Below are 23,558 nucleotides of genomic sequence, written 5' to 3' on the forward strand. Positions count from 1 at the left end.
AACTTGTGTTTATGTTTGTTTTAGCAGGCCTTGCTTTTTAGACCTACTTATAAGATTTTACGTTATACTTTTAAACTCTTTTAGTGTGTATTTTAACTTCATAGCCAATCTTATCCTGCTTTCTTGTAGCTTTTATCTCCAGTGTTTCCTCATGGGGAGCCTCCATGCTGGGAGTGACTCTGGCCTGCAGGGGTGTCGTCCTGGGGGTGGTTCTGGCCTGGATGGTTGTGGAGCTCTGCACCATGGCTTTACCGCTGTGGTGGTGACTCCTTTATCTGTCCGGGCCGGGATGGTCTCTGTGGAGGCCCCCCCCTTTGTAGCTGCGGGTTATGCACTTCCTAGCGTGGATGGCTCTCTGATACCATTTCCTCACCTGGATCCTCAGTGCCCAGCCTTGTGCAAATGGCAGTGTGCGCCCCCCACTTCATCTGATTGGTCCATATTTGATAGTTCCTACTTTCTGCTATAACTTTTGAATGGTTTGATATAGAGAGTCGTGGGTGGTGTCATCAGACTCGGTTTTGAGTCTTTGAACATAATTGGTGCAAATTAGCCCTGCCCCTTCTTCTGATTGGTCGATATTTGATGGTCCCTAATTTCTGCTATGACTTTTGACCGGTTTGACATAAAGACTGGTGGGTGGTGTCATCGGACATGGTTTTGAGTCCTTGAACTGCATCTGATTGGTCGATATCTGATAGTTCCTAGTTTCTGCCATAACTTTTGAATGGTTTGATATAGAGAGTTGTGGGTGGTGTCATCCGCTAAATGTCCAGGCCTGAAGACATCTACATGCAAGTTATACAAGCGCTTCCACTGCATCACGCCTGAATGTGCACAAGGGTGCGAGAGCCCGTTCATCGCTGCCCTCAGCTTTAATTAAGTTTTATGTTTTATGTAAATCGCTTTGCATTGCATTTTTTATTTTGTATGAAAAGCGCTTAACAAATAAAGTTTGATTTGATTTGATTCTATCAAAAAGTTCTATTTTGGTTTCATTTCACCATATAACATTCTCCCAATCCTCTTCTGCATCATCCAAATGCTCTCTAGCAAACAGACGGGCCTGGACATGTACTGGCTTCAGCAGGGGGACACGTCTAGCACTGCAGGATTTGAGTCCCTGCAGGCGTAGTGTTTTACTGATGGTACCTTTGTTACTTTGGTCCCAGCTCTCTGCAGGTCATTCATTATGTCCCCCGTGTGGTTCTGGGATTTTTATTCACCGTTCTTGTGATAATTTTTACCCCACGGGCTGAGATCTTGCAATTTTGTTTCTCACGTTCTTTGACAGCTCTTTGGTCTTGGCCTTAGTGGAGTTTGGAGTGTGACTGTTTGAGGTTGTGGACAGGTGTCTTTTATACTGATAAACAGTTAAAACAGGTGTCATTAATACAGGTAACGAGTGGAAGACAGAGCAGCCTCTAAAAGAAGAAGTTACAGGTCTGTTAAAGCCACAAATCTTGCTTGTTTGTAGGTGACCAAATACTTATTTAACCCAGGAATTTACCAATTCATTCATTCCTGGAGTCTTTCCCCCTATTCTGTCTCTCATAGTTGAAGTGTACCTATGATGAAAATTACAGGCGTCTCTCATCTTTTTAAGTGGGAGAACGTGCACAATTGGTGGCTGACTAAATACTTTTTTGCCCCACTGTATACTGTACTTGGCTATTTATGGATGGCAGTCTCCACCATCCTTGGTAATCTACTCATTATGTTTCCTTTTTAATTTTATGTTCAGCTCAGCAATTATTAAGACCATAAATATCTACACATATAATTTATAAATGTCTCCTTAGTCTCCCTAGTTTTGGAAATGTTTAAATAGAGCATATCTTCCTCTTTAGAAGGTTTCTTATATTCAAGGGTTATGAACCAATCTTTTTTTTTTATAATTGCAACATCACTTTGTGATATGAATATCATACAGATGAATAGACCTGCTCATCGTTTTACAAATGCAGAGGCACAGTCCACAGTTTCTTGTGAATTTCCTTTAAAAATAGCTTACAATGGATTCAATATTTCCATGTCTCTGGTTCTCTCCTCAGTGGTGAACAATTGTCATACCTCACACACATACATATGGCACCTATAAAAAAATAAGTCATAACTCAGTTTTAACATCATGAGGCTGACACCGGGATTAGTATAAACTCTATAGATCTTTTTATTGAGTTTATTTGGCAGAATTCACACAAAATAATAGTCCCAAAGAATCATGCTCTCCATATCTGATTAATACTATGCAACTTTCTATCAACATGAACTTGTAACATCAAAAAGTGAATGTTTATTTATGACATTTTTTTTTATCATAGCAATAGGTGTGTATACAAAGAGAAAGTGACACAATGAAATAAAATACAGTGGATCAGTAAACTCTGAAGATGGCAAATGATTAAGAGACCTGTTTAAAATGAGCAAAGCTAATTCATATGTGGTAAATGTCACTACATTTAAGGAAATACATTTTATTTTAAATGAACAAAAAAGTACTCACAGCACTTCAAAGAATTTCCAAACAGTGATTGTCTTTGCAATTATGCTATATACAAAATCATCAGTTTTTAAGATGTGTTATAAAAGGCCAGCTCTATATTGTGAAAATATGCTTATGTAATGATCTTATAATATCAAAAGCTTGAAAATAACACCATTTCATACTTAAAAAAAGTAACTTGTAACATGTGTTTGGATGTATGAAGAACATTTTCCTTCAAAGTAACTATTGTAAGTATCTGTTCTGTGCATTAGACCCCTGAACACAAACATACCGCACCTAAACCCTGTTGCAAACTGTTGATAACTTTGTGAGATGGCATATGTTCAATAAATCTGGACTATATACAAAAACAATATTTATTATTATTACAATACAAATTAATCTTATTTACATTTTGAATGGATTTTAAACAATCTTGTGCACTCCAGTCTAATTTTTTTTTTTTTTTTTTAGTTCTTATTTTAACAAAACTGAGATGACTGTGCATGTCACCTTAAGTTTTAAAGAACTATGATATTAGGATAATGTATTTGGATATACATGACAGACTATAATTTGCTTCACAATCACTTTTTTGGTGAAACTGTCAGCTCAACTCTTGGGAACCTGAAGCCACCTCTTGAACCACTGTCACTGCTTGAGGATGAAGATAATCTTGATTTTTTAGGAGGTACAGAAAGACCTGCACTCCCCTCCATCCCTGCTTCACTATCATTTCCAAGTGTTACTTCATATGAGCCCTTTGACTTCGAACCAAAACCTCCAAACGTGCCAAACTTCAACTTGCTTTTCTTTCCTTTAACTTTACTTCCTCCTAGATCTAATGAAATGTCACCTCCCTCAGCTTCTAGGTGGGCGGAAGGAGAGCTAGTTGCAAGGGAGCCCTCATCGCTCAAAGATGAAGACCGATGTCTTGATTTCTTAAATAGATCCATTGAGGCTGACTTGCCCTTCGTTGACAGACTTAGTCCAGGATCCCCTTCCAGTTCTAATTTTCCACCCTTCCCATCACCAGAATGAACACCTAATTCTTTAGAGACCTTACCCCGGGTCCCACTTGTGCTCAATTCTACATCTGGTCCACGAAGGTCACCTGTGCTACTGCCTTTTGCTTTTGACTTGGAAAATAATTTTGGCATCTTTACTCTTACTTTGCCTTCACTGTGTTTCACGTCAGGACTGGGAATATCCACATTTTGTGAACTGACTTGACAACTGATAGAGGGACCCTGCATGTTTATGTCCTTGCTGGCTGCAAATTGTGCTCCAGATTTTTCTCCACCCTCCTGGCTGTGTGCCTCGGGCAGTAAAATACCAAATTTCGGTATCTTGATTTTGGGAAATGTTATTGTGCTCTCTGGATATTTAAGTCCACCAGTTCCTGAAACACTCATTTCAGGACCACTTTGCCCACTAGCCATTTTAATATGTGGTGCATTTACTTTAATGCCTGGCCCTTCCAAACAAACATTTGCACCATCAGAGCCTGAACCACCAACGGCAGCATTCAAGTTAGCAGATGGCAAATTTATGTCACCTGATGATCCATCACCTTTCATTTTTGGTGATTTGATATCTAACTCCACATCAGGAAAATGAAGTTTACCAAAAAGAGGCTTCTTTACCTTTGGTCCTTTGACATGAATATCAGCGGTGTCCTTACCTAGGTTAGCTGATGGTGTTTCAACGTCAGCCTCGAATTTCTTGGCCTTTCCTTTCACTTTAGGCAGTTTAAACCTCCCCTTTTTCCCTTTTACATTGATATCTATGTCAGGGACATCAAGACTGGCTTTGGTATCTGGAAAGCTAGCATCTGCTTTAGAACCTTTGGCTCCCACACTTAATATGGGTGTCTTATTTGTGGATTCAGGACCCTTTAATTCTGGAGTTTTAATTGCAAACTTGGGACCTTTAGTTTTAGGAAATGTAACACTAGTCTTTTCAGAGTCTGCGCTAATGCTTATATTTGCACCCTTTGTATTCCCTTCCAATTTGGGATTGGATGCATCTATTTCTCCTTTCACTTGAGGGCCTTTGAGCTTTATATCAAGATCTGGTACCTTGACATCAGTGTCCACTTTTGGACCTTTAATATTGAGTGATGGCAATTTGATTTTAGGTTTTTCTAAGCCACCCTTTGTACCTTCAATATCAATCGCTGGACTCTTGAATTCAATGTCAGCTCTTCCTATGTTTCCTTCACTCTTTGGCCCTTTAATGTCCACTCCAGGTGCTTTGATGTCAATATTGGGCTTAGAAAGGTTTATGTCAAAATCTGGACCCTCCACTTTGGGGCCTTTAAGGCCAAATGACGGCATTTTGATTTTTGGCATTTCAAATGTGCCTTTGGGTCCCTCAACATCAATTTCTGGACCTGTGATGTCAACAGCAGGTGATTTTATCTTTCCTTCCATATTTGGAATCGACACATCAACATCACCTTCAAGTTTGGGACCTTTTAGGTTGAAATCAACATCTGGCATGGAAATTTTAGGTCCTGAGATACTTGGCATCTTGAATTTGGGTCCTTTGATTTTACCGCTAGGACTATCAATGTCGAAATCTGCTCCTTTGATGTTCACTGCAGGGGCTTTGATATCAATATCAGCTTTGGGAATGTCAACATCAACTTCTGGCCCTTCAAGATTTGGACCTTTGACTCCAAAGGAAGGCATTTTAAATTTGGGCATTTTAAATCCTCCTTTGTGACCGTCAATGTCGACATCTGCTCCGTCGATATCAAGTTTTGGGGCTTTAATGCCCCCCTCTACCTTTGGAGCCGACACATCAATGTCTCCTTTTACTTTAGGTCCTTTCAGATTAATGTCCCAGTCTGGTAGCTTGGGCCCGGATATTGATGGCATTTTGATTTTTGGCATTTCAAATCCACCCTTTGGCCCCTCAACATCAATTTCTGGACCTTTGATGTCCACTTCAGGGGCTTTGATGTCAATACTGGTCTTTGGAAGGTTCATGTCAACATCTGGACCCTCCACTTTTGGGCCTTTAAGGCCAAATGAAGGCATTTTCATTTTTGGCATTTCAAATCCCCCCTTTGGTCCCTCAACATCAATTTCGGGACGTTTGATGTCAACTTCAGGGGCGTTTATTTTCCCTTCCATCTTTGGAACTGACACATCAACATCAGCTTCAAGTTTTGGACCTTTTAGATTGAAATCAACATTTGGCATGGAAATTTTAGGTCCTGAGATACTTGGCATCTTGAATTTAGGTCCTTTAATTTTGCCACTAGGACTATCGATGTCCACATTTACACCTTTGATGTCCACTTCAGGGCCACTGATATCAATATCAGCTTTTGGAATGTCAACATCAACATCTGGCCCTTCAACATGTGGACCTTTCATTCCAAAGGATGGCATTTTAAATTTGGGCATTTTAAATCCTCCTTTGTGACCGTCAATGTCGAGATCTGGTTCCTCAATTTCAACTTTTGGGGTTTTAATATCGCCCTCAACCTTTGGAACCGACACATCAATGTCTCCTTTTACTTTAGGTCCTTTCAGATTGATGTCCCAGTCTGGAAGCTTGGGCCCTGATATTGATGGCATTTTGATTTTTGGCATTTCAAATCCGCCCTTCGGCCCCTTAACATCAATTTCTGGACCTTTGATGTCAACTTCGGGTACTGTTACTTTTCCTTCCATCTTTGGCATGGACACATCTCCTTCAAGTTTGGGACCTTTTAGGTTGAAATCAACATCTGGCATAGAAATGTTAGGTCCTGAGATACTTGGCATCTTGAATTTGGGTCCTTTGATTTTACCACTAGGACTATCAATGTCCACATTTGCACCTTTGATGTCCACGTTAGGGCCACTGATATCAATATCAGCTTTTGGAATGTTGACATCAACATCTGGCCCTTCAACATGTGGACCTTTCATTCCAAAAGATGGCATTTTAAATTTGGGCATTTTAAATCCTCCTTTGTGACCATCAATGTCGACATCTGGTCCCTCAATTTCAACTTTTGGGGCTTTAATATCACCCTCTATCTTTGGAACGGACACATCAATGTCTCCTTTTACTTTAGGTCCTTTCAGATTAATGTCCCAGTCTGGAAGTTTGGGCCCTGATATTGAGGGCATTTTCATCTTTGGCATTTCAAATCCGCCCTTCGGCCCCTCAACATCAATTTCTGGACCTTTGATGTCAACTTCAGGTACTGATACTTTTCCTTCCATCTTTGGCATGGACACATCTCCTTCAAGTTTGGGACCTTTTAGGTTGAAATCAATGTCTGGCATTGACATTTTAGGTCCTGAGATACTTGGCATCTTGAATTTGGGTCCTTTGATTTTACCACTAGGGCTATCAATGTCCAGATTTCCACCTTTGATGTCCACTTCAGGGCCACTGATATCAATATCAGCTTTCGGAATGCTGACATCAACATCTGGCCCTTCAACATGTGGACCTTTCATTCCAAAAGATGGCATTTTAAATTTGGGCATTTTAAATCCTCCTTTGTGACCATCAATGTCAAGATCTGGTCCCTCAATTTCAACTTTTGGGGCTTTAATATCACCCTCTACCTTTGGAACCGACACATCAATGTCTCCTTTTACTTTAGGTCCTTTCAGATTAATGTCCCAGTCTGGAAGTTTGGGCCCTGATATTGAGGGCATCTTGATTTTTGGCATTTCAAATCCGCCCTTCGGCCCCTCAACATCAATTTCTGGACCTTTGATGTCAACTTCAGGTACTGATACTTTTCCTTCCATCTTTGGCATGGACACATCTCCTTCAAGTTTGGGACCTTTTAGATTGAAATCAACATCTGGCATAGAAATCTTAGGTCCTGAGATACTAGGCATCTTGAATTTGGGTCCTTTGATTTTACCACTAGGACTATCAAAGTCCAGATTTGCACCTTTGATGTCAACTTCAGGGCCACTGATATCAATATCAGCTTTTGGAATGTTGACATCAACATCTGGCCCTTCAACATGTGGACCTTTCATTCCAAAGGATGGCATTTTAAATTTGGGCATTTTAAATCCTCCTTTGTGACCATCAATGTCAATGTCTGGTCCCTCAATTTCAACTTTTGGGGCTTTAATATCACCCTCTACCTTTGGAACTGACACATCAATGTCTCCTTTTACTTTAGGTCCTTTCAGATTAATGTCCCAGTCTGGAAGCTTGGGCCCTGATATTGATGGCATCTTGATTTTTGGCATTTCAAATCCGCCCTTCGGCCCCTCAACTTCAATTCCTGGACCTTTAATGTCAACTTCAGGTACTGATACTTTTCCTTCCATCTTTGGCATGGACACATCTCCTTCAAGTTTGGGACCTTTTAGATTGAAATCAACATCTGGCATGGAAAGTTTAGGTCCTGAGATACTTGGCATCTTGAATTTGGGTCCTTTGATTTTACCACTTGGACTATCAAAGTCCAGATTTGCACCTTTGATGTCCACTTCAGGGCCACTGATATCAATATCAGCTTTCGGAATGTTAACATCAACATCTGGCCCTTCAACATGTGGACCTTTCATTCCAAAAGATGGCATTTTAAATTTGGGCATTTTAAATCCTCCTTTGTGACCATCGATGTCAAGATCTGGACCCTCAATTTCAACTTTTGGGGCTTTAATGTCACCCTCTACTTTTGGAACCGACACATCAATGTCTCCTTTTACTTTAGGTCCTTTCAGATTAATGTCCCAATCTGGAAGCTTGGGCCCTGATATTGACGGCATTTTGATTTTCGGCATTTCAAATCCACCCTTTGGGCCCTCAACATCTATTTCTGGACCTTTGATGTCAACTTCAGGTACTGTTACTTTTCCTTCCATCTTTGGCATGGACATATCTCCTTCAAGTTTCGGACCTTTTAGGTTGAAATCAACATTTGGCATAGAGATTTTAGGTCCTGAGATGTTTGGCATCTTGAATTTGGGTCCTTTGATTTTACCACTAGGACTATCAATGTCCAGATTTGCACCTTTGATGTCAACTTCAGGGCCACTGATATCAATATCAGCTTTTGGAATGTTGACATCAACATCTGGCCCTTCAACATGTGGACCTTTCATTCCAAAGGATGGCATTTTAAATTTGGGCATTTTAAATCCTCCTTTGTGACCATCAATGTCAATGTCTGGTCCCTCAATTTCAACTTTTGGGGCTTTAATATCACCCTCTACCTTTGGAACTGACACATCAATGTCTCCTTTTACTTTAGGTCCTTTCAGATTAATGTCCCAGTCTGGAAGCTTGGGCCCTGATATTGATGGCATCTTGATTTTTGGCATTTCAAATCCGCCCTTCGGCCCCTCAACTTCAATTCCTGGACCTTTAATGTCAACTTCAGGTACTGATACTTTTCCTTCCATCTTTGGCATGGACACATCTCCTTCAAGTTTGGGACCTTTTAGATTGAAATCAACATCTGGCATAGAAAGTTTAGGTCCTGAGATACTTGGCATCTTGAATTTGGGTCCTTTGATTTTACCACTTGGACTATCAAAGTCCAGATTTCCACCTTTGATGTCCACTTCAGGGCCACTGATATCAATATCAGCTTTTGGAATGTTAACATCAACATCTGGCCCTTCAACATGTGGACCTTTCATTCCAAAAGATGGCATTTTAAATTTGGGCATTTTAAATCCTCCTTTGTGACCATCAATGTCAAGATCTGGACCCTCAATTTCAACTTTTGGGGCTTTAATATCACCCTCTACTTTTGGAACCGACACATCAATGTCTCCTTTTACTTTAGGTCCTTTCAGATTAATGTCCCAATCCGGAAGCTTGGGCCCTGATATTGATGGCATTTTGATTTTCGGCATTTCGAATCCACCCTTTGGGCCCTCAACATCAATTCCTGGACCTTTGATGTCAACTTCAGGTACTGTTACTTTTCCTTCCATCTTTGGCATGGACACATCTCCTTCAAGTTTCGGACCTTTTAGGTTGAAATCAACATCTGGCATAGAAATTTTAGGTCCTGAGATACTTGGCATCTTGAATTTGGGTCCTTTGATTTTACCACTAGGGCTATCAATGTCCAGATTTCCACCTTTGATGTCCACTTCAGGGCCACTGATATCAATATCAGCTTTTGGAATGTTGACATCAACATCTGGCCCTTCAACATGTGGACCTTTCATTCCAAAGGATGGCATTTTAAATTTGGGCATTTTAAATCCTCCTTTGTGACCATCAATGTCAATGTCTGGTCCCTCAATGTCGACTTTTGGAGCTTTAATATCACCCTCTACCTTTGGAACCGACATATCAATGTCTCCTTTTACTTTAGGTCCTTTCAGATTAATGTCCCAGTCTGGAAGTTTGGGCCCTGATATTGAGGGCATTTTGATTTTTGGCATTTCAAATCCGCCCTTCGGTCCCTCAACATCAATTCCTGGACCTTTAATGTCAACTTCAGGTACTGATACTTTTCCTTCCATCTTTGGCATGGACATATCTCCTTCAAGTTTGGGACCTTTTAGATTGAAATCAACATCTGGCATAGACATTTTAGGTCCTGAGATACTTGGCATCTTGAATTTGGGTCCTTTGATTTTACCACTAGGGCTATCAATGTCCAGATTTGCACCTTTGATGTCCACTTCAGGGCCACTGATATCAATATCAGCCTTCGGAATGTTGACATCAACATCTGGCCCTTCAACATGTGGACCTTTCATTCCAAAAGATGGCATTTTAAATTTGGGCATTTTAAATCCTCCTTTGTGACCATCAATGTCGACATCTGGACCCTCAATTTCAACTTTTGGGGCTTTAATATCACCCTCTACTTTTGGAACGGACACATCAATGTCTCCTTTTACTTTAGGTCCTTTAAGATTAATGTCCCAGTCTGGAAGTTTGGGCCCTGATATTGATGGCATTTTGATTTTTGGCATTTCGAATCCACCCTTCGGGCCCTCAACATCTATTTCTGGACCCTTGATGTCAACTTCAGGTACTGATACTTTTCCTTCCATCTTTGGCATGGACACATCTCCTTCAAGTTTGGGACCTTTTAGGTTGAAATCAACATCTGGCATAGAAATTTTAGGTCCCGAGATGCTTGGCATCTTGAATTTGGGTCCTTTGATTTTACCACTAGGACTATCAATGTCCAGATTTGCACCTTTGATGTCCACTTCAGGGCCACTGATATCAATATCAGCTTTTGGAATGTTAACATCAACATCTGGCCCTTCAACATGTGGACCTTTCATTCCAAAGGATGGCATTTTAAATTTGGGCATTTTAAATCCTGCTTTGTGACCGTCAATGTCAATGTCTGGTCCCTCAATTTCAACTTTTGGGGCTTTAATATCACCCTCTACTTTTGGAACCGACACGTCAATGTCTCCTTTTACTTTAGGTCCTTTCAGATTAATGTCCCAGTCTGGAAGCTTGGGCCCTGATATTGATGGCATTTTGATTTTTGGCATTTCAAATCCACCCTTCGGCCCCTTAACATCAATTTCTGGACCTTTGATGTCAAGTTCAGGTACTGATACTTTTCCTTCCATCTTTGGCATGGACACATCTCCTTCAAGTTTGGGGCCTTTTAGATTGAAATCAACATCTGGCATAGAAAGTTTAGGTCCTGAGATACTTGGCATATTGAATTTGGGTCCTTTGATTTTACCACTAGGACTATCAATGTCCAGATTTGCACCTTTGATGTCCACTTCAGGGCCACTGATATCAATATCAGCTTTTGGAATGCTGACATCAACATCTGGCCCTTCAACATGTGGACCTTTCATTCCAAAGGATGGCATTTTAAATTTGGGCATTTTAAATCCTGCTTTGTGACCGTCAATGTCAATGTCTGGTCCCTCAATTTCAGCTTTTGGGGCTTTAATATCACCCTCTACCTTTGGAACTGACACATCAATGTCTCCTTTTACTTTAGGTCCTTTCAGATTTATGTCCCAATCTGGAAGCTTGGGTCCTGATATTGATGGCATTTTGATTTTGGGTCCTTTGATTTTCATATCAGGACCTTCAGTGTCAAGTTCTGGCCCTTTGATGTCCACTTCAGGTGCTTTGATATCAATATTGGACGTAGGAAGGTTCATGTCAACATCTGGGCCATCCACTTTGGGGCCTTTAAGGCCAAATGATGGCATTTTGATTTTTGGCATTTCAAATTCTCCCTTGGGTCCTTTCACATCAATTTCTGGACCTTTGATGTCAATTTGAGGTGCTTTTATTTTTCCCTCCATCTTTGGAACTGCAAGATCACCTTCAAGTTTGGGACCTTTTAGTTTGAAATCAACATCTGGCATGGTTAGTTTGGATCCTGAAACACTTGGCATCTTCAGTTTTGTTCCCTTTACCTTTCCACCCTGAATGTCCGTGTCAATTTCAGGGCCTTGAATGTCAACCTCAGATTTAGGAAGATTAATATCAACTTCAGGCATTTCAGCCTTAGGACCTTTAAATCCAAATTTGGGCATTTTGAATTTTGATCCTTTAATTTTTGTAGTAGACATTCCAATTTCAACATCAAGGTCCTCTGCACTTCCAGACTTTCCTTTCATATCTCCATGTTCCAATTTCACATCAGTTTCAGGGGCCTTTATCTTTGGACTCTTGAATCCAAACTTTGGCATTTTAAATTTAGATTTCTTTGAAACTGTTTCTGGAACATCAATTGAAACATCTGGTCCCTCTATTTCAGCCTTTGGTAATTGAGCATCTCCTTTTATATCAATCTTTGATTTTGGTCCCTTTACATTGATGTCAACATCTGGCAGTGATATTTTGGGTCCAGATATTGTTGGGAATTTCACCTTTGACCCAGTGAGTTTCCCCTGTGGAGATTCCCGTTCAAGGCTTGGACCTTTAATGTCAAGGTCTGGTGTTTTGATGTCACATTCTATCTTTGCAGATGAAACATTTGCATCGCCTTTGAGTTTTGGACCTTTCAAGTTGAAATCCACATCTGGCATGGATAGTTTTGGCCCTGAAATACTTGGCATGTTGAATTTAGGCCCTTTTAGTTTTGCATTTGGTCCTTCAACATCAACATCTGGTGCTTCAATGTCAATATCAGGTGCTTTCACATCAATATTTGCTTTGGGAAGGTTGATATCAACATCTGGGCCTTCGACTTTTGGACCTTTTAAGCCAAATGATGGCATCTTGAATTTAGGCATTTTAAACCCGCCTGATTGTCCTTCAACATCAAAATCAGGTCCTTCAATTTCCACATTAGGAGCTTGAATATCTCCTTCAATCTTTGGTCCCTTTAAATTGACATCAAGATCTGGAACCTCCACTTTTGGACCCTTGATGTTCAGTGATGGCATTTTGATTTTGGGCATTTCAAACCCAGCCTTTGGCCCTTCAATATCAACTTTTGGACCTTTTACGTTGATGTCAGGTGTCTTGAAGTCTCCTTCCATCTTTGCAGTAGAAACCTTTGCATCACCTTTGAGTTTGGGACCTTTCAAGTTGAAATCCACATCTGGCATGGATAATTTCGGCCCTGAAATACTTGGCATGTTGAATTTAGGCCCTTTTAGTTTTGCATTTGGTCCTTCAATATCAACATCTGGTCCTTCAATGTCAACATCAGGTGCTTTCACGTCAATATTTGCTTTGGGAAGGTTGATATCAACATCTGGGCCTTCGACTTTTGGACCTTTCAAGCCAAATGATGGCATCTTGAATTTAGGCATTTTAAACCCGCCTGTTTGTCCGTCAACATCAAAATCAGGTCCTTCAATTTCCACATTAGGAGCTTGAATATCTCCTTCAATCTTTGGAATAGTCACATCCACATCTCCCTCAACCTTTGGTCCCTTTAAATTGACATCAAGATCTGGAACCTCCACTTTTGGACCCTTGATGTTCAGTGATGGCATTTTGATTTTGGGCATTTCAAACCCAGCCTTTGGCCCTTCAATATCAACTTTTGGACCTTTTACGTTGATGTCAGGTGTCTTGAAGTCTCCTTCCATCTTTGCAGTAGAAACCTTTGCATCACCTTTGAGTTTGGGACCTTTCAAGTTGAAATCCACATCTGGCATGGATAATTTCGGCCCTGAAATACTTGGCATGTTGAATTTAGGTCCTTTTAGTTTTGCATTTGGTCCTTCAATATCAACATCTGGTCCTTCAATGTCAACATCAGGTGCTTTCACGTCAATATTTGCTTTGGGAAGGTTGATATCAACATCTGGGCCTTCGACTTTTGGACCTTTCAAGCCAAATGATGGCATCTTGAATTTAGGCATTTTAAACCCGCCTGTTTGTCCGTCAACATCAAAATCAGGTCCTTCAATTTCCACATTAGGAGCTTGAATATCTCCTTCAATCTTTGGAATAGTCACATCCACATCTCCCTCAACCTTTGGTCCCTTTAAATTGACATCAAGATCTGGAACCTCCACTTTTGGACCCTTGATGTTCAGTGATGGCATTTTGATTTTGGGCATTTCAAACCCAGCCTTTGGCCCTTCAATATCAACTTTTTGACCTTTTACGTAGATGTCAGGTGTCTTGATGTCTCCTTCCATCTTTGCAGTAGAAACCTTTGCATCACCTTTGAGTTTGGGACCTTTCAAGTTGAAATCCACATCTGGCATGGATAATTTCGGCCCTGAAATACTTGGCATGTTGAATTTAGGCCCTTTTAGTTTTGCATTTGGTCCTTCAACATCAACATCTGGTCCTTCAATGTCAACATCAGGTGCTTTCAAGTCAAAATTTGCTTTGGGAAGGTTGATATCAACATCTGGGCCTTCGACTTTTGGACCTTTCAAACCAAATGATGGCATCTTGAATTTAGGCATTTTAAACCCGCCTGTTTGTCCGTCAACATCAAAATCAGGTCCTTCAATTTCCACATTAGGAGCTTGAATATCTCCTTCAATCTTTGGAATAGTCACATCCACATCTCCCTCAACCTTTGTTCTCTTTAAATTGACATCAAGATCTGGAACCTCCACTTTTGGACCCTTGATGTTCAGTGATGGCATTTTGATTTTGGGCATTTCAAATCCAGCCTTTGGCCCTTCAATATCAACTTTTGGACCTTTTACGTTGATGTCAGGTCTCTTGATGTCTCCTTCCATCTTTGCAGTAGAAACCTTTGCATCACCTTTGAGTTTGGGACCTTTCAAGTTGAAATCCACATCTGGCATGGATATTTTCGGCCCTGAAATACTTGGCATGTTGAATTTAGGTCCCTTTAATTTTGCATTTGGTCCTTCAATGTCGACATCTGGTGCTTCAATGTCAATATCAGGTGCTTTCAAATCAATATTTGCTTTGGGAAGGTTGATATCAACATCTGGGCCTTCGCCCTTTGGACCTTTCAAGCCAAATGATGGCATTTTGAATTTTGGCATTTTAAATCCGCCTTTTTGTCCTTCAACATCAAAATCAGGTCCTTCAATTTCCACACTAGGAGCTTGAATATCTCCTTCAATCTTTGGAATAGTCACATCCACATCTCCCTCAACCTTTGGTCCCTTTAGATTCACATCAAGATCTGGAACTTCCGCTTTTGGACCTTTGATGTTCAGTGATGGCATTTTGATTTTGGGCATTTCAAATCCAGCCTTTGGCCCTTCAATATCAACTTTTGGACCTTTTACGTCAATGTCAGGTGTCTTGATGTCTGCTTCCATCTTTCCAGTGGAAACCTTTGCGTCACCTTTGAGTTTGGGACCTTTCAAGTTGAAATCCACATCTGGCATGGATATTTTCGGCCCTGAAATACTTGGCATGTTGAATTTAGGCCCTTTTAGTTTTGCATTTGGTCCTTCAACATCAACTTCTGGTCCTTCAATGTCAACATCAGGTGCTTTAACATCAATATTTGCTTTGGGAAGGTTGATATCAACATCTGGGCCTTCGATCTTTGGACCTTTCAAGCCAAATGATGGCATTTTGAATTTTGGCATTTTAAACCCGCCTTTTTGTCCTTCAACATCAAAATCAGGTCCTTCAATTTCCACACTTGGAGCTTGAATATCTCCTTCAATCTTTGGAATAGTCACATCTATATCTCCCTCAACCTTTGGTCCCTTTAGATTGACATCAAAATCTGGAACTTCCACCTTTGGACCTTTGATGTTCAGTGATGGCATTTTGATTTTGGGCATTTCAAATCCAGCCTTTGGCCCTTCAATATCAACTTTTGGACCTTTTACGTCAATGTCAGGTGTCTTGATGTCTCCTTCTATCTTTGCAGTAGAAACCTTTGCATCACCTTTGAGTTTGGGACCTTTCAAGTTGAAATCCACATCTGGCATGGATATTTTCGGCCCTGAAATACTTGGCATGTTGAATTTAGGTCCCTTTAATTTTGCGTTTGGTCCTTCAACATCAACATCTGGTCCTTCAATGTCAACATCAGGTGCGTTCACATCAATATTTGCTTTGGGAAGGTTGATATCAACATCTGGGCCTTCGACCTTTGGACCTTTCAAGCCAAATGATGGCATTTTGAATTTTGGCATTTTAAACCCGCCTTTTTGTCCTTCAACATCAAAATCAGGTCCTTCCATTTCCACACTAGGAGCTTGAATATCTCCTTCAATCTTTGGAAGAGTCACATCTACATCTCCCTCAACCTTAGGTCCCTTTAGATTGACGTCAAGATCTGGAACTTCCGCTTTTGGACCTTTGATGTTCAGTGATGGCATTTTGATTTTGGGCATTTCAAATCCACCCTTTGGCCCTTCAATATCAACTTTACGACCTTTTATGTCAATGTCAGGTGTCTTGATGTCTCCTTCCATCTTTGCAGTAGAAACCTTTGCATCACCTTTGAGTTTGGGACCTTTCAAGTTGAAATCCACATCTGGCATGGATATTTTCGGCCCTGAAAAACTTGGCATGTTGAATTTAGGCCCTTTTAGTTTTGCATTTGGTCCTTCAACATCAACATCTGGTCCTTCAATGTCAATATCAGGTGCTTTCACATCAATATTTGCTTTGGGAAGGTTGATATCAACATCTGGGCCCTCGACTTTTGGACCTTTCAAGCCAAATGATGGCATTTTGAATTTTGGCATTTTAAAACCACCTGTTTGTCCTTCAACATCAAAATCTGGTCCTTCAATTTCCACATTAGGAGCTTGAATATCTCCTTCAATCTTTGGAATAGTCACATCCACATCTCCGTCAACCTTTGGTCCCTTTAAATTGACATCAAGATCTGCAACCTCCACTTTTGGACCCTTGATGTTCAATGATGGCATTTTGATTTTGGGCATTTCAAATCCAGCCTTTGGCCCTTCAATATCGACTTTTGGTGCTTTTACGTCAATGTTAGGTGTCTTGATCTCTCCTTTCACCTTTGGAGTAGAAACCTTAGCATCACCTTTGAGTTTGGGACCTTTCAAGTTGAAATCCACATCTGGCATGGATATTTTCGGCCCTGAAATACTTGGCATGTTAAATTTAGGTCCCTTTATTTTTGCATTTGGTCCTTCAACATCGACATTTGGTGCTTCAATGTCAACATCGGGTGCTTTCACATCAATATTTGCTTTGGGAAGGTTGATATCAACATCTTGGCCTTCGATTTTTGGACCTTTCAAGCCAAATGATGGCACTTTCATTTTTGGCATTTTAAATCTGCCTTTGTGTCCTTCAGTATCAAAATCAGGTCCTTCAATTTCCACACTAGGAGCTTGAATATCTCCTTCAATCTTTGGAATAGTCACATCCACATCTCCCTTAAACTTTTGTCCCTTTAGATTGACATCAAGATCTGGAACCTCCACTTTTGGACCCTTGATGTTCAGCGACGGCATTTTGATTTTGGGCATTTCAAATCCAGCTTTTGGCCCTTCAATGTCGACTTTTGGACCTTTTACGTCAATGTCAGGTGTCTTGATGTTTCCTTCCATCTTTGCAGTCGAAACCTTTGCATCACCTTTGAGTTTGGGACCTTTCAAGTTGAAATCCACATCTGGCATGGATATTTTCGGCCCTGAAATACTTGGCATGTTGAATTTAGGTCCTTTTAGTTTTGCTTCAACATCTGGAACATCAACATCTGGTCCTTCAATGTCAACATCAGGTGCTTTCACATCAATATTTGCTTTGGGAAGGTTGATATCAACATCTGGACCCTCGATCTTTGGACCTTTCAAGCCAAATGATGGCATTTTGAATTTTGGCATTTTAAACCCGCCTGTTTGTCCTTCAACATCAAGATCAGGTCCTTCAATTTCCACATTAGGAGCTTGAATATCTCCTTCAATCTTTGGAATAGTCACATCCACATCTCCCTCAACCTTTGGTCCCTTTAGATTGACGTCAAGATCTGGAACCTCCACTTTTGGACCCTTGATGTTCAGTGATGGCATCTTGATTCTGGGCATTTCAAATCCAGCCGTTGGCCCTTCAATATCAACCTTTGGACCTTTTACGTTGATGTCAGGTGTTTTGATGTCTCCTTCTATCTTTGCAGTGGAAATCTTTGCATCACCTTTGAGTTTGGGACCTTTCATGTTGAAATTCACATCTGGCATGGATAATTTCGGCCCTGAAATACTTGGCATGTTGAATTTAGGTCCCTTTAATTTAGCATTTGGTCCTTCAATGTCGACATCTGGTCCTTCAATGTCAACATCAGGTGCTTTCACATCAATATTTGCTTTGGGAAGGTTGATATCAACATCTGGGCCTTCGACCTTTGGACCTTTCAAACCAAATGATGGCATCTTGAATTTAGGCATTTTAAACCCGCCTTTTTGTCCTTCAACATCAAAATCAGGTCCCTCAATTTCCACACTAGAAGCTTGAATATCTCCTTCAATCTTTGGAATAGTCACATCCACTTCTCCATCAACCTTTGGTCCCTTTAAATTGACATCAAGATCTGGAACCTCCACTTTTGGACCCTTGATGTTCAGTGATGGCATTTTGATTTTGGGCATTTCAAATCCAGCTTTTGGCCCTTCAATGTCAACTTTTGGACCTTTTACGTCAATGTCAGGTGTCTTGATGTTTCCTTCCATCTTTGCAGTAGAAACCTTTGCATCACCTTTGAGTTTGGGACCTTTCAAGTTGAAATCCACATCTGGCATGGATATTTTCGGCCCTGAAATACTTGGCATGTTAAATGTGGGTCCTTTTAATGTTGTGTTTAGTCCCTCTCTATCAACATCTGGTCCTCTGATATTATCATTAGTTGTTTTCACAGAAATGTTTGTTTTGGGAAGGCTAACCCCTATATCCTGCCCCTTTGGACCTTTAATGTCTATTGTTGGCATCTTGATTTTGGGCAAGTCAGATTCAGCCTCAGCCACTTCAATAGAAACTTGACCACCCTCCATATCAGTTGTTTTTGTGTCCTTCTTTAGCTTTGGAGCTGAAACAGTCACATCACCTTTGAGTTTGGAACCTTTCAATTTTAAATCTACATCCGGCACGGATTTCTTCAGGTTCACATCTATGTCTGACTGAGACAGAGATGGAATTTTGACATCCATTTTGTGTTTTCTCTCACTCTTTGGTACATTCATTTCAGGTTCTTTGAAATCACTTCCACCCTCTGGAGATCTTACAGTTAAAACAGGCCCTTTTATTTCTAATGAAGGTGCCTTCTTTGTAAGATTGGTATCTTTAGTGATCACTGACATTTTACCTGGCTGTGAGGAAAATCCTGTGCTGACATTACCTAGTCTCAAGTCAGTATCAATATCTGTGGATATTCCGCCAAGCCTGATGAGCCTATCCATTGACCCTCCATTTTGATCAATTGAGCTTATCCCTGTACCTCCTGATCCTCCCATTGTTACTTGCCTACTACCAGTGTTTGTGTTGTCTCTTAGTGTCATGTTTGTGTCTGAAGTCAAAATGCTTTCACCTCCTTCTTCTGCCCTCCCTCTTGAGATGTCAATGCCTCCGTGACTTGTAACCCCAAAGCTCGGCCCTTTAAATCTGAGCTCTGTACTTTTCTCTTTACCCTCTCTTATAATTGTCGATTGAACTCCTGCACTGCCCCAGGTTGTCTCTGTTGAGCTGACTTGTGGTCCAGTGCAACTTGCATTACTTGACTCAAAAACTCCCTCTTCAGCTCCCATTTTACCTGAAGGACTGCCATGTGTGACTCTGATACAGGGAGAACCATCTCCAGATTCGTGTTGCAGCCCCTTTAATTCTGGGCTTGAAAGTTCAAGGTTCTCACTTATACCATATGGCACATCCACTGTGTAGGTCGTGATACGACGAGTAATGGTGGTAATTGTGCTGCCGTCACTGCTTGTGCTGCTATGCCGCTCCGTTCGAACATCCACTCCCTCTGCAAGGTCTTCAGACTTCAGTCTTGGTTTAATCTTTTTTGTGTATATTCTTTTATAGTCCTCATCATCCCCACTCTGTTGAATGACAGATAAATCAGTTAAAGTGAGAATGCTACAATACCGTATATTATTTTGCAATCAGTTGAATCAAGGCAGGTTTAAAAAAAAAAAGGAACTTACGAGAACGATATCTGGACTGGAACCCCCAAACCGGGTCTGTCCTTCCCATGTCAGGGTGCCCATTGGTGAGCGACATGGTGTGCTCAAGGGTGAGTAGCAAGGGGATTTGTCGCCTTTGTTTTGTAGTTTCAGTCCAACTTTATGTCGGTTCAGTGTCTTCAGTATGTCTGCTGTCTCTTCGGAGGTCATTTTGTCAAAGTAGATAGTGGCACCTACAATCTGGTCACCTGTAAATTAATTGGAAACAGCACCAAGGAAGCATGTTAAATCAATTAAATATTAGTTGCAGGTAAAATAGATTTAACTTCATATTCAATGAAAGCCACTGATTTGAAGAAAATACAACAAAAAAAGCTTGCACATTTCTTACCTTCATACACTTTTCCAGACCGTGCTGCAGGTGACTCTCCTTTCACCTCCTTGACAAAGATTTCTCCTTCACTTGTCTGTTCAATGGTCAAGCCAGTTTTGTCGGGACCCTCCCAATCTGGAAAGAGCACCTCCCTGGTGTCTTCTTCGTCAGCCATCTGTAAGCATAACCATATAAACAATGGGACCAAGAAAAAAGAGAACAAGGTAGCTACCAGAGAATACAGTATGACCTTCACTTGACATACCTTGTTTTTGTTTTCCTTTATTTCAGCCCTTGCGTGATGAAAACGCTGTTATTTTCTTTCCTGTATGAGGAAAATACAGTTAGAAAATGTAGCAAACTCAATATAGGAAGTATTTTGTTCTTAACAAAATATACTTGTCAGTTTTCAACCTAGTTGAAAGGTTTATCTGCACCACTCAAGAAGTAGCATGGTTTATAGAACCCAAAGAGAAACACTAGATGGCGTTAAAACTCTTTTATATATCTCACCCCCTACATCCCTAAATAACTGTATAGTTAGCTCCCTCCCTCTTGGACACTATGTTTTGGAAATTTGGTTAAAGTCAGACCACACCCTGCCCTGAAGAAAACAGCTAAATCTTGTGCTTACACTCCAGCTTGAAAGTCAGCAGAAAGAACAATGATGCTTTAATCTGTCCAGCTTTATAAAAACACACACAAAGAAGCAGAAATACGCAACAGTCCACACAGTAACATGTACATATTAATACATGCCCTTTCTCATCAATAGTCACCTCCACAAACATTAGCCCATTAGTGAAACAAGTGCACATAACACACAATTCACATCGCTCACTGAGGACCGCTACGCCTATCACTATCATTCTAGGTTACTATATATTTGTTGCTATTTTGTATATGACTTCAGTTGTAACAAATATCATTACATCATTAGTATTTGGATGTAAATATTGCTTATCATTACATTGTATCTCTTTCTCTAAGTAACAATCATGCACAACTCATAATATTTTTTTCTGTTCTTTTTTTCTGTAACTAAAATCAATTCTTAGATTTTCTGAAAAACGTAGGAAATGTGAGGGCAGGAAGCAGTCTCCTCTATTAGCCAAATGACCAAATACTGCCTCTTGTCTAAATCAAGCCATTTTAATGAGTGTTTTTATTGATGGTGTGGGATTGTGGGGATGCACTTACATTCATTTGGGGATGCATTAACTTAAGTACGTTTGGAATGATCACAACAGTATTACAATCTGTTTACATCGTCTCGAGACACATAGCTTCAAACATGGTGGCTAGTTTTACAAACTAGTCTTAGGACCAAATAATTCACTGTTTCATTCATACCAAATCTGACCCTTAAATTATACAAAGCTCTCTCAATAACATGTTTCTACTTATCAAGAAATTGTTATAGATATTTGCAAGTTACACTGCCCTTTCTACCATTTCACCTGCCACTACCTACCCATCTTATCCTCCTAAAAGCCCAATGATTGCAACACAAGTACAATTATTACATGTTAACCTAATTGATCATAGCTCTATAACCTCAGTCAGGACTTATTCTTTTGCTGCCAGCTGCAGCCATTCATTTGCTTTCTGCAAATGTTCTGCCTGTTATCGGCCAAAACAAACTGTAAAAGCCAGCCCACGGGTGGCACAAAAGAAACAGGATGCGAGTCATTGTGGGGACTGTCTGCATGTGTTTTCATGGACTTGACAAGCACAGACCATCTTAGAAAAGGTTGTGGCTTTGGGGTTTACATAGAAATGCAATATCTATCAAGATCAGACCTGCAAATTCAAAAACGATCTAAACGTCTCAAAGCTGGATTCTCTAAGTAGTTAAAAAAAAGAAAGAAAGAAAAACAATGTTAGAAGTTTTATGAAAACACTTAGGGAAGCCTTCTAGATATTAATCCTGTATGTTCATTCCAGTTTGTTTTAATATCTCCTTGGATAATATTAGTCTGAGAACTAATAATTAAAACACAGAAGCAGCTGGTTTTCATAATACTTTGCACTATTGTTAATACTGCCATTATACAAGTAAAACAGCAAGTCCCTTCATCATTCAGTGCTGCTCTGTTAGTATGGCAAGCACCTGAAACATCAAGAACCTACAGCAAAGACAAAGAAACGTTGGTTTTAACTGACTCCCTAACCTGCATCATTCAAGGACCATCTCAATTTCTCCCGATGCTGCCAAGGTACAATATTTGAAATAAAACACGGTTAAGAAAGCAGCAATGTTTAGGTAGTTCATGGTGATACATGCTGCAAAGAAGTGAAAGCAGTTCTGGACAAGCCTGTTTGTTTTCTTTGTTTGTCTTGTTCAAACTCAATTTTAACTGTTGAAACTGTTGTTACTATGATAATGTTCTCTTGTTTTTAATGGAGTGTAAAAACATGGACATGCATTAAGCCGATGGACCTACTGTGACTTTGTCTTTGGCTGATAAATATAACGGAAAGTTGGGTATGTGAGAAAATAAACTGTCACTTTGGAATCTGGTATGATTTGCAACCCAGTCTCACTAGATTGTCAGACGCTGTCCAAGGGCAAATAACGGGCAAGACACTAATTAACACAAGTCAATAAATAGACTGGTTCTGTGTGATTGAGAATTCTGGAGAATGCACGTAATGCTTTGAGGTAATATTAAACCCTCTAAACCACTTGCTCTAAAATAGAATTTTGTAAACTCTCTGGACTTATTATCACGCGCCAGGCTCACTGAAAGCAATAGTTGCACGCAACCGATTCCTGTTTATATCACAGATCACCACAACCACTTGAAGGCATCCACAACCTGATCGTCCCTTTCTTTATTCCTCTTTTTTCCTCACATTTTTTTTTTAATTCTATTGTGTCTTTTACTGTGATCTTAAATAAAGCTTGAAACTTAAATCTATCATAGCCTCATGCTGCAAATCTATGTCCATCAATTACAGCTGGAAATACGTGAGTACGGAGGAGACAGAAAAGCCAGTTTGCTGTAGCAAAATTACTCAACTTTACCCAATTAAGCTGTGCAGAGCAGATTCCTCTCAGGTCAACTGCCTCTGCCAGTCTTTTTCTGATCCCACCCCACGAGTATTTGGACTGAAGGAACCCAAAAGAATTTGTATTTTCTCAAGCTCTCTTAATACGGTCAAACATTCAAAATAAATTGTCTCCTCAAATTTTACATTTCAGCCATGCCATACAATTTATTTACTCTTC

General features: G+C 40.3%; 1 protein-coding gene across 4 annotated transcripts in view; it reads right to left on the bottom strand.

The window, feature by feature from the left end:
- Nucleotides 1-2,031: 2,031 nt before the first annotated feature.
- Nucleotides 2,032-23,558, bottom strand: part of ahnak (AHNAK nucleoprotein) — a 31,049-nt gene continuing 9,522 nt past the window's right edge. Inside the window, exons 3-7 of one of the 4 annotated variants that reach the window (XM_061725462.1) lie at nucleotides 20,589-20,648; nucleotides 20,342-20,498; nucleotides 19,972-20,198; nucleotides 18,337-19,866; nucleotides 2,032-17,745 (exon numbers count right to left, since the gene is read on the bottom strand). In XM_061725462.1, coding sequence (XP_061581446.1) covers nucleotides 3,076-17,745; nucleotides 18,337-19,866; nucleotides 19,972-20,198; nucleotides 20,342-20,498 — 16,584 coding nt within the window. In that variant the 5' untranslated portion in view covers nucleotides 20,589-20,648 and the 3' untranslated portion in view covers nucleotides 2,032-3,075. Of the gene's footprint in view, nucleotides 19,867-19,971; nucleotides 20,199-20,341; nucleotides 20,499-20,588; nucleotides 20,649-23,558 lie in introns of all 4 variants that reach the window. The other 3 variants (XM_061725460.1, XM_061725461.1, XM_061725458.1) reach the window with 3 other exon arrangements.

The sequence above is a fragment of the Cololabis saira genome, chromosome 7, assembly GCF_033807715.1.
Source record: "Cololabis saira isolate AMF1-May2022 chromosome 7, fColSai1.1, whole genome shotgun sequence".
Taxonomy (NCBI): Eukaryota; Metazoa; Chordata; class Actinopteri; order Beloniformes; family Belonidae; genus Cololabis; species Cololabis saira.